This window comes from Ambystoma mexicanum, chromosome 10, assembly GCF_040938575.1.
Source record: "Ambystoma mexicanum isolate Mex_15411 chromosome 10, UKY_AmexF1_1, whole genome shotgun sequence".
NCBI classification, from domain to species: domain Eukaryota; kingdom Metazoa; phylum Chordata; class Amphibia; order Caudata; family Ambystomatidae; genus Ambystoma; species Ambystoma mexicanum.
The window spans coordinates 1,234,619,444-1,234,631,998 of NC_090932.1; the positions used below are offsets into that span (position 1 = coordinate 1,234,619,444).

At 43.9% G+C, this 12,555-nt stretch overlaps 1 protein-coding gene across 1 annotated transcript in view; it reads left to right on the forward strand.

The window, feature by feature from the left end:
* Positions 1-12,555, forward strand: part of FBXO21 (F-box protein 21) — a 580,830-nt gene that overhangs the window by 59,738 nt on the left and 508,537 nt on the right. The window contains exon 2 of the mRNA XM_069619209.1: positions 2,430-2,565. Coding sequence (XP_069475310.1) covers positions 2,430-2,565 — 136 coding nt within the window. The remainder of the gene's footprint in view (positions 1-2,429; positions 2,566-12,555) is intronic.

A 12,555-nucleotide genomic window follows, 5' to 3' on the forward strand; every position in this document is an offset into this window, starting at 1 on the left:
GTACATACACCTGATACCAGTTAGCTCTCCTCACACGAATAAAAGGGAACACCCAAAGGCACACTCTGAGCAAGGCAGAACACGATAACGAGCATAACTTCAGTGACTAACGCCCACCTACTGGAGCAGAGCAACAAACCAAGGGACGAGAGCAGCGTACTGAAAATCCCAAGGGTTCCCTACTGGAGGTCATTGCCTCCGAAAGACATGTGGAGAAGGCCAGATCCCATAAGTGAAGATTGCATTGTGTTTCAAGGACGCAAACGACCCTCCCGGGTGAACGGCACAGTTGGGTAGGTGAGGCCAAGCCTGTGTTACTAACCTTGACTCAAAAATTGGAAAACCGCAAACAAGAAAGAAGCGTACACAGCCGGTGAGTTGGCAAGCGACCTGAGAGACTGGTGTGTGTTAAAGTGAATGAACTGTAAAGTAAAATGCAGCTGCAAGATCAGCGATACTATGTAACGGGATGGTCCGGTGAAAAGAAGTAGCCCATTCGAAAGTCTCTGTGAAAGGTACATTGTTTGAAGCTAAAAGGCGAGTAAACGGCAAGAGCTAAAGTAAAATAATGAACGTTGAGTCGAAGCCATCCTGCGGTGGTCAATAAGAAAACCATGCACATTCGAAAGACTTCAACACCCGAAAAGGGGTCTGAGCCTGATTGAGGGAGACCCGAAGTATACCAAGCTTGGGGAAGGGAGCCCCCTTGCAACTTTGTGTTGAACTTTATCGTGAGATGTCTGAGCCCGGCAGAGGGGGACATACCAGAACTGTATGATGAAAGGTCTGAGCCCGGCAGAGGGGGACCTTTGTGAAACGTTTTGGTTGAAACATACATTTTGAAGTCGGATAAAGAGACTTCCACAGTTTTGAACTGTGTACTTTGTTGAAAACGGAGCCCGAGTGTGTCATCCTGCCTACAAGGATCGCCTTACGCCGTGAGGACTAACATGGGGAGGAGAGCTGGTTCAGCCACATTATCATTTGAACACTGATTTTTCCTTTTGCATGCATTTCTTCTTTTTACACTTTTGCACAACAGATAGGTCAGTTGTTCTGTTTTGAGTTGAAGGACTTCACTGGGACTGTTTTCTTTAACGTTTGCTGGTCGAGACTATTCCCATCTTAGTTATAGGGCAAAATAGGAGTTTCTCCAACCCCAACATTTTCAATAAAGGTATTACAAATTGTATCCATTGTGTCAGTGTCAATACTTGTGATACCATGCCTTCCCTACAGTACATTGTGAAATAAATTCCGGCCCAGAAATAAGTGTATTATATCAAGAGAGAGGAGGCTTCACTACCCTAAGAAGTATGTTGAATTGAATGTATCCAATCATGTATCTGTTAGCCTCCTAAAAGACAATGGAGTGGAACAGTTGAGGTGTTGCTGACAAATTCTGCGACTCCACTCTGCTGAACGTAGACACTGGGCCTCATTACAACCATGGTGGTCCGGGAGCTACAGTACCGGTAAGCATGCTGGTACCGTAGTTCCCGGACCACCATACTACATACTCTGCTTGCGGGTGCCGTTTGACCCGCCAGGTTTTTCCTGCCGGGTGTAACGGCACCCGCAAGCAGAGCACGTTGGATGCACTAGCACAACTCTGAATATGCCAGTGCATCCGACGTCCCCATCCCCATTCAGCCCTATGGGGCAGAATGGGGATCGGGACGCCCTTGATTCTGGCACCCAAAAATGGGCAATTACTGGGTCTGCTGAGCTCGGCATGACCCGGTTCTTGCCCATTCGCGGGTGCTGGAAAAAATGCAACTCCGGCATCAGCCATGCCCTTAATAAGGGCACGGCTACTGCCAGATTTGTAATAAGGCCCACTGTCCCCTTTCTTCTTGGTTTGAAGCAACCGCACAATGGGCATGTGAGCTACTGGTTGGGGAGCCCTCTCTATCCTGTTCAGTATTCACACACCCCCATGGCAAATTCTGTTTTGGGAAAACAGCCCTACTCTATCACTGAAATGCTACAGAAAAAGCAGTGTATACGTTTAGTGATTTTGGTGTAATAAGTGCAGACTATACAAGTAGGGGAAACGCTACTCCTATATTGTGCACAATATAGGAGTAGCGTTTCCCCTACTTGTATAGTCTGCAACCATGTTGTGTTATGACCCTCTAAAGCAGTCCCCAGCATTAAAATGAATATAACTAGGATAAAGCTAAAAACCTAGAGGGATAGGCTTCCAGGTACATTTTGAATGCCCATACATAAACACTTTACAATGAATGTCATGATTGTCCAATCTCGTGTGCCAATACCCTGCATTCCTAAAATTAGGGACTGGTTCAATTCCTGGCCCTGTAAAAGTGACATTTCATTTTTTTTACGAGCCGCTCCGTTTGAACCCTCTCTGGTGATGCAGATCTGAACATATATCTTTTACAATGCTTCCTTTTTTTGTACAGGTGGCCATTGCTACAGAAGTACTATACCAAAGCGGACGGTGTAAATTGGTTGGAGGAGTACAAGGCACGATATGATGCTGGTTTGGAAGCACAGAGGATTGTGGCCTCCTTCTCTAAACGCTTCTTCTCGGAGCACGTAAGGAGGTCTCAGAATTTACACTATGTCTGTCTTTTGTTGGGTGCGTCCCATATGATTGTGCTGATTTCATTTTATTTTTTTAACACACGAAAAAGGACTGTGGAGTATATGTTTTAACACAGATTATCATTCTCATTCATGCAGAAGTCAGAGAAACACACAGGCTGTCCCTAAAAAAAGAAGCACAATCTGACCCCGTCAGAGATGGCTCTCCCTATATGGCCGGTGGTGCGCCGCCTATCTAATAGGGATAGAGAGAGAAAGCTGTCCCTCGTCAACAATTTTCACACTCAATGAGCTTTACACAATTAAAAATCAAAAAAACAGAGGAGTGATCAGACAGGCCTACTTAGTTTACAATGTATATTATGTGTTCTCGACAGGCATGGTGCCGAGGGGAATTTCTTCAAACTTTATTAACCAACTGTGAAGTAAGTTCAATAAACATCAGTCGTCACGCCTGTATCTTAAAACACCCCTACATGCTGGATAAGCTAAAAGCAGCGCTCACACAAGGTAAGCATATGTATCACTGACGTATCCTAACACAATTTTAGGGATATCGTCATGATCATGATGGGTCTCATGATCAACAAGGTCGACCGGTTTTGATGACTGTTAGAAATGTCATCTTCTTCAGGACCAATTTATTCAAATAGCGGCATAACTCCAGCATCAGTCCGCGTTTGCGGATTAGGTGACCACCTCTGTCCCCTCAACCTACTGATCATGAGTACTCAGAGGCTGGTGAATGGCGGAGCTCGGCAGGCGGAATAAATCTATGCTTCGCCGTGTACGAGGATAACAGATTTCTCTTGTCTGCATCTGTTTTTGCACCTTGTCACTGGCGTGTTGGCTAGTTACAGCTTAAGTCATCGAAACCGGTCGACCTAGTTGATCATGAGCTGTCCATTGGATGGTGAAAAGCTTGACGTGCGTCAGATTTTTGGAAACGCTCGCCATGTTGGATTCGTGGTGAGTGGCCGGTGTCTGCGGACATTGCGGTAAAAACATATAAAAAACACAACATTGCACTTATCAAACAATCTCTGGGGATGTGAGGGGTGATGAGGATGGGTTGGGATATGGCCGCAAGAAGCCAAAAAACAGGTGTTTTCACCCCCGAAGTCTGCGAACAGTGTGGATGTCCGGGGGCAGTCCTGAGATGTTCGCGAACACTTCAGATGTTCAGGGACATCTATGCCTATTTCTGCATTACAGGGTTGGTGAAAATCAGTTATTGGATGGCTTATACCTTTGGCACCACTCAATGAAACTGCACTGAATTGTATTCTAGACCTGATTCTGAATGGTTTTGCAAAGTTTGGTGGGATTCTGTCAAGAGGGGGCAAAATTAGAGGGGGGGTCCCCAAAATATTGTAAAGGCTTATAAATGTGGTGCCAGTTGACGAATCTACACAAAAGTTTGCAGAAACATTTTAGATCTAGATATAAATGTTTTTGTAAAGTCTAGTAGGATTTTGTCAAGAGGGGGCTAAATGTAGAGGGGGGTTTCAACATTTTTAAATGGCTTATAACTTTGTTGCCATTTGACGAATGTGGACAAAAGTTTCCAGAATGATTATAGACCCAACATTGAATGTTTCTGTAAAGTCTGAATGGATTTTGTCAAGTGGGGGCTAAGTTATATGACTATTGTATGTACATAAATTTTGAGACTTTTGAAAAAATAAAACATGGGCGGATTTCCAGCAAAGTCATCTAATGAGCATTGGCAAGTACCTTAAAGCATGGTTTAGCAAATGTGCCCGTTTTTTATTTTTTGACAAGTGTCATAATGTAGGTACAAAAAATAGTGATATAGTGATATACTTTTGGTGACTGAGGGATAGCCTGAGGGCATGGGCAGTGGCCAGATTGTCCGGGTGATGGCATAAGGTCAGGACTCGGACAATCTGGCTACTGGCCATGACCACGAGGGATGACAAATTGGGTTAAAGTGGCCATGTTCACCTGGGACTGGCTATGTGGTAAAGTTATTCGAAAGTAGGATAGTTTTGAAAGGGAAGAGAAATTGTGTACGGAGCCCGCCTTCCCTTTCCAGGGGGGCCATCCTGGAAAAGGATTTTCCTTCCTACAGCGGGATGCCAGAGGCGTCCGGGTGTTGGCAGAAAAGTCCTGTTTCTTTTTTTTAATTTTTATTAAATTTTCTTTTAGCACCCCGGGCTACCCCTTTGGGAACCCAGGGTGCTAATGGCCTTCATCCCCCATTGCAGGGGCTGGAATGGGGGATACAGGTCCGGAGCCTTCATTATCCGGCCTTGGTTCGCTTGGGCCAATAACTTCGGCTGCCAGGCCGTCCCCCGCCCCCCCCCCCCCGCTCCAGTACCTGGAACGGGGGATGAACGCAACATTATTCCCATTAGCATAACACAAAATACTAATGGGAATCTTGGAAAATCTTATTGAGTCTATGTACTTTACTGTGAAATGTAAAGTAGATGGAGTCTATAAGATTTGTTTTAGTTCTATTTTTTTTTAACTGTGAAAGGTGGTTTCTAAAGGAACCTTCCTTTTGTTGTTTGATGTATTTATTTTTTTATTTTTTTTGCAGTAGAGGTTAGAACGTAAGGTGGGGAGGGAAATGAGGGAATAGGCACCAAGCACTACTATGGAGGGTCAGGTGGACAGGGGAAGATGTTGCACGTGTGTTACTTCTATGGTAGGGGGCAGGGTTTCTCATGCTCCTTGAGTACAGTTTCCAAAGGACTTCGAAATTGCTTCCCCCTGCAGAGTGGTGTGTTGCAGTATATACAGAGGACTGTTGTCTTCGAAAGATATGGATCAACAGTCTCTCTTATTGCTTGCAAGGTAGCTGGTGGGATTTTGTGTCCCACAGAAGTAGGCTGTGTGGTTACAGTATTGGTTGAGGAAGATGAGATGAAGGAAGGCAGCCTACTACTGGCTAAGAAAGGTACCGGCTTTCTGAGAGCATTGCAGTGGTTGGATTGGGTGTGGCGGCGCATTGCGGTGGTCCCGTTGGAGTACTGTCCAGGTAATTTGCGACTGAGCGTTGCACTCAGTGAATTTCACTTTGGTAGCTTTAGCCTTTGGTACATTCCCAACAGTGGTAAAGAACTGCCACACCCATGATTCTCTCTGGGTGCTAGAGGTAGGCACTTCCTCTACCTCATGTTCTTGGTCGTCTTCATTGTCTTTGGAAGTACTGCGCTTTTTTTGTTGTACAGGCCCTCCAGCTGGTGGTGACTCTTGGGGAGGAGGGATGGCAATAGCTGATGCCATTTTTTAGATAAATAGCAGATCTGCTAATATTCGTCCAAGTATGTGCTTTGTACTAGATTGTTAATGGATAATGAGTAAGCTTAGGTGTAGGAGCTGTGCAAGGGTACTTTTGAGCTTGAAAGTTCCTGGGTCAGTAGAAAATGCAGTTCCGAACTGTCCTCGAAGCTCGGACCCGATCGCGAAGTGCAGACGCGTTTGCAGACACGTCATCATGCCACGTGTGAATGTATGGTCACGTGGCACTGTCCGGAACGGCCACGATGACGTCAGACTTATGCGGACATCGACGGACACGAGTTGAAAAAAGTGTATAGAAGTGTTAGAAACGATGCTAGAAGGTGGGAAATGGCAAAGTCCCTCGTAGGGACTTTTCATCAAAATTAATTTCACATGTGATTTCATCATTGATGTCATCAATGACATTTGTGATGTCATCTTTGATATCCTGGGTGTTAGTCTTAGCAGTGCTTGCGCGAGTTATGGTTGCTTAGCTTACCAAAACTGGCAAATTTCTGAGGTTTTTCGGTTTGACTTGTAACCATAACGTCCCTTTAACAACATTTTTTCATTGAATTTCATAAGTGTTTATTAGTGCATCTTAACCATAACGTCCCTTTAACAAAGTTTGTTCAGTGAATATATATGTTATATTTACTACCATTTATTTTATTTCCATTTTGATATTTACGCAGCTGTGCGTATTCTCAAACAGGAAGAGGAACCCTGCATTTGCACTTTATTTTGATCCATGTCGTCTAAATAAAGGTGTTTGTGACATCTCAGATGTAGTTGGTGGCTTACAAATGAGCATTTAACCCACATAAACAATGTCGAGATATATATTGTATATATCGCCATTCAGCCCAAAAATATTGAGATATAACTTTTGGCCCGTATCACCCAGCCCTAACCGGGAGGAACTTAATGTCTTTTGCTACAAACCCTCCAACTCCGTATAAACGTTAAGATTAGCAAAATAGAAATGTAGAGTCTCTCTAAAGTCAGCAGACTGATGAGTACCATTGAAGCATAGGCGAAATAATAAACTGTCAAGGCACAAAGTAAAGTGCAAAGTTTAAGGTTCATATGGTGGTCTCTAAACAAAATAGAGGTGGTAACTGAATAAACAAAAGGTTGCAGGCTTCATGTAGTACTGGGGTTTCACTCCAGACATTCTCTAAGTCTCTGTAGTTTGAAAATGTCATTTGTAAACTCTATTTCAAGGGTTTCACTTACCCTTGTTCCTTTTGAGCTGTGTTGTGAGTTTTAGGGTGTTGCAAACCCTTCTTATTTGTCAGATTGGATTTGTCATGTCATCAGCATTTGAAGAGTGTGGGAAACTATATGCAGAGGCCTTCCCCTAGATGTATTAGCCCTTACACTCAGCAACCTCTCTAACGATAATCCTCAAATCCTGTGGCTTCCTTTCTTCCTTCTAACTCGGTCCCTCTCTCCAGCTTTGGTATGTCTGCTCCTTTTCACACTCCCCTCACTCTTCCCTCCTATCTTCTCCAAAACTGCTTTCTCCAAACACCTACAGTCCCTGACTGAACTTTTGGGCTTTTATTGGTCTTTCACCTCACCATCCAGCCTCTCTCTGCTGAAAGGGGCTCAAGTTTGTTGGTTTGGATGGGGTTTGACTGTTGGACTCTGCCCTTGGAGATGGCTTACAGCCCTGACATAGGACATGGAATTGGCTTGTCACTCTAGTTGGGTATTCCTCTCTGTCGCTGCCACAGCCAAGCCATGCCTTCGAGCCCCTGTGGGGTAAGGGAGGAGGTGTCTGTTCAAGCATCTGATGTAGGGATTGGCTGGCGAGCCCGAACCCAACATCTTCCAGATTAAGGACTTTAGGCTGGCTTGTCCCTCCTAGAGACAAATGGAATTTTATCATGTATTCTGTCCCTAAAATCCACAAAAACAGTATTAATCCTCCTGGACGACCGATAGTTTCCCTCTGTGGTTCACTATTAGAACCCAGTGATCAATATATTGACTTATTCCTCCAACCACTGTTTGTGAACACAAGAGCCTTCTTAAAATACACAATGGTAGCCATTAATTTACTGGAAGGAATACAATACTGCCCTGAGAGAGAGATTTTAGTAACCAGTGACATCACAGCTCTCTAGACAGAGGCACGTCAACACAGTACCTTTATGACACAGAACGCCCCGGCTCCTGGCACATGCAAGTCACATGGAGTGCCCTAGCTCTGGGTGCATACAAGCTACAAGTTTAAGCAGATACAGTTTCATTTTACCGTGCTTGAGGCCTATTCAAATATGTAAGGGACTGAGAATTTCCCCCTGCTAGGGGACTGAATAGGTTAGTGAGTAAGGATTTCCTTTTTTTTCTAGGTGGGAGCCCTCCACACCAAATGAATGACTGCATCTAGGTAGGGTTACATTGGTTTTAAGCACAATGGGGTATTTAAAACGTTACGCACAGGCAATATGGCCTTATGGCTTTTTTCTGCTTTCAGCACGTCTCCCAGGATTCACGGCGGCTGGGGACAATTCTTTAACTCCAAATGGTCACTATTGAAAGCACCCCATAGCAGAGCAGGTGCGTGTTGTTATATCAGATGAGTAGTATTGAAGGGTTGTTACCTTCAATGAGTTTGTGGCAGTCACCACATAAAACCATCTTTTTTATTTTTTTTAGATCTGTCATAAACTTTCTCCTCTGACAAAAAAAAAAACAATAGCCCAGAGGACAGCTGGGCATAATAATTGGGAAGCCCATACAGTCGAAACTTAAGTTGCCGGACAACTTTATAAGCAAGCAGCTAATTAAAGAAAAAAAGCTCTTGACCTTTAATATTCTCACAAACAGGGGGAATACATTATACTCTCTGTAGAGTTAGACTCCTATTTACACATTTTCAGAAATCATGAGTGTCTTTTACGCTGAGACGTAAACCATGTTTGTATGTAATTTCACATGATTTTTTTTGCACAGGATATGTTTGTTGATTGTACGTATTTAGGTGTTTTGTATGTTTGTAATCTGACAAGACCTGCGTCTTTGTTACTTTTCATTGGAGATATGTCGATATAATAATGAGTAAACGCCAAAAAATGGTTTGCACATTGTATTTGTATGATTCGACAAATGAGGCCTTAGACATGCGCCCAACGTTTCTATTGAAAATTAATACTGAGGATCTTCATTTGTGTTGGGTTTATTCCCTCCTTTTGGTCAGTTCTCTCTCTGGTGTCGCACCGAAACCCTTCCCGGATTTGTCTACATTAACCTATCCATTCCTAACTGCATGAGAGTGGATGGCTAGCTCGATAACTGGCTGGCCGAGTCTTTAATGCAGCCCCCACCCCCTTTCCATCTGTAGATTTAGAGTGCTGGTTCTGTCGAACAGAGGCTCCGACACCCACCCCCAATATCTCCTCGTCAAACTGACAGTTTTTACAGAGTCTCCAGCTTCCGTGGAAGCAAAAACATTGTGCTTTGGGTTGAGGTGGGCCTGAATTTCCTGATCCCATGTGGTAACTGCTCCCCAGGAATAAGAACAATTTCACTTAAAGGGACCTTGTCCCCAGATCATATGACTGTCCTCTGCCCTATGGAGTGGGCAAAGTGAGGACAAATGTTATATTTAAGACTCGAAGCAGACAAGACACAGCAGCAACCACAAGATCTCCACAGTGCTTATAATCTGTGGAGGGACGGGGGGTTTGCTTTCCAGGGGTCACTACTGCCCATTTATTTCTGAGCCCTTGCACTTATTGCTGATTCCTTCTTGATCATTTTGTGGTGTTTTGGCAACTTTATTATTTTAATTGACAGTCATAGCAATATAACAACAGTGCAATGTTTTAAATTTCTGGGAGCTATTTTACTCCTACCACTACCCTATGAGAGCCTGATTACCTTGAAACCAACTGCTACCAGCAACTACGTTTGGCTCCCTAGTCCAAGTGGTGCCTTACAAACATGTATATGTGATTATTATCTTTGAGTGTTTTAAAATGTTAATAAAGAAAACACATTTAAACCTAATGCATCATACATGATAGTAAAAAAGTTAAACTGTGCATCTCATGTGGAAGTTACATTGCTGTGTACCTGCTCCTGGTTACCTGACTTTAGCTCCGGCTCATTGAACCTAGATTTTGAGCCCTGTAGTGTGCGCTGACCAGGTCTCTGCATTGGCTGGCTCATTGTTATTCATGAACTTGATGACCCAGGTTGGCAGGGCTATTTATCAATTGTCATGAATAACAATGAGTTGGACGCGGACAATGCTGGGCACTGATGCTGGCCATGTCCGCACACTGCTCTACTCAGCCTGCATGACCTTGCTGCAAATGTTCTACTGCAATAACCATCAGGGTGGGTTGACAACAATAGGACCGTCACCAGACAGCAACCCCAACACAGGGGCATGGTCAGTGAAAAGGTCAATATCGAAGAGGAGTCATGAGTGACAGCCTATACAAGACAATCCTACTGCAGTGTTTGATAGCCAAGTTCATCAGTTAAGTAATGATTTTGTTTGCATTTGTCCATCAATCTACCGGAAAATGAAAGATGCTTGCTCCGTTTTCTGTGGATAGATGGTTAACATGTTCCACTTGCCACCATTAGGATCAGAGCAAAATGTTAACGATTATGTGTTTTAAAGAAACACTTAAAGGCATGGTCTATTAAACATTTTTATTGTCCCTACGGGTCGGCCATGTTTTTTTAAGCCTAAGTGGCTCGATTTTAGAAAACCTTCCTATGGACCTTACCCGAGTTTTCGTCCATTAAACGCACGTGAAAACAAGCACCAGGGAGCCGCCATTTTCTGATAATCCTATCTTTTCCCCGATCGCCCTGGCTGACCTGCTTTTGCGGCACTAAATCAATTCCCCCGGCCCTGAGCCTGACGACATCAAAACATTCATATTCCCCGCCTCTCCCCGTGACGTTACTGTGCTGTGTAGGCAAACGCGCCCAGTCGTTTTCTGCGCGACTCCACACAGAACCCGGAAACCAACACAGATCAACTCACAACACAGCGCGCCACAATTCGGAATATGAAACTGTACTTTAAAATGAAACAGCAACACGGTACATTTGGTAAAGTACATTTATTTGACATTAAATGTTTGGAGAATATTCAGCAATTGACATATGAACTCCGGAAGCCATTTATTTTCTTTTATCTGTATCCGCAATAACTGTTCCGTTTCATCTTGAGTCACGCGCTGTTCCTTTATGGTACACAGGGTGTTCATTTTCGTAAAAAGAATCACTTTGGAAGCAAGGTGAACCGCAAGGCTGTTCCATCAACTAGGCACTAGTCCAGCCTAAAGGTTGATATGTTGCTTCTAGCCACTAGTACAGCGTAAGGGCATGTGGGCCCTTGGCGATCGTCTCATAATATGGTGATCGTGCTCCAGTTGTTGACACGAAGCTGCAGGTGTCTGCTGAAGAATCCATCCGCCGGTGTCTTAAACAGATGGCAGTGGCAGAAAGGGATCAAATACCTGTTATGAAAACAAAAAAATCATAATTAGTCTTGCTAGCTGAACTTCATTAATATTACTCATTTTATTTATTATGGCCGATCAGAAACTATTTGCTTGCAAGGATAGTTCAATGGAGTATGTTCGTCTCTAAAATCAATGCGAAAAGTAACGAGATAAATCGGGCCAACACACAATGATAAACGACAGTCTACATGCGTGAGGAATGATATGATATATGATATGGCATTTGTAACGCGCCTATGCTCAAGTGTTTCTAGGCGTGACGAGGCAGGTGGGGAACAAGGGCAGACCGACAACGATCCTACTAGGCCAGGTGTCTTTCTGATCGCGCATGGGGAAGGGCTGTACATGGTTAGTTGAATACAAATTAAATAATAGGGCCAGCTGGTGGCAAGTGCAAGGTAAATGCCGGGAGAAGGGCTGAAGGATACAGAGACAGTCCCGTAGTGCAGGGAAAAGTGGCTGGGCTAAGGACCGAGATCGGTGAGACCAGTGGACCTGCATGCCCATGTGCCCACTACGAACAGTTTTACTTGCTTTTCCTAGCTCTTCATTCATTTATTCATGCATCCATTCATTAAATCTTCATTCCGGTATAAAAGCGTGTAAAGATTTACTTACATTATATTTGAAATTTCCATTGTGTCTCTTCGTAATGCAGTCTGTAAAACGGACCATGCTCTTGACAATGATTTTTCGTATACTGACCTAAAACTGAAACTCAGTCTAGTTTCTGAATTTTCTGCCTTATCGTCTCTTACGTTATTGCGCACTCCCTTCAAACGTAGTTCTTTCGGCATGGTCCCTGTCTCAAGGTCAAAAAACAATAGACCCTTATACTTCCAGTGCGACTTGTGGGCCTCATCTGGGCGCTGTCCTTCGCATTCTTTATTTGCAACATCACGTAGTATAGGCATCTGTGAGAACTTGAAGTTTAGAATCCGTCTATGTAGTGCGCCTCAATGTGCAAATACGAACTGGCTTCACTCCCAAATGCCACGGCCCGCTTGGCTGGCGCGTTCTAAGTGCCCCAATTTTGTCCCCGTTGTCTGCGAGCTTTGCAGCCCAAATTGAGACATTTAATTTTTGGCGGAAGGTCCGGGAAAGTATAAAGTACCACAGGAGTTGTTAAAAGTGAGATTTATTGTTTGTTTGTTTGTTTTATTATTTGCAATACGCAAGCCTCCCCTCCGTTAACAGTGCGCAGCATTTACATTTACATGAG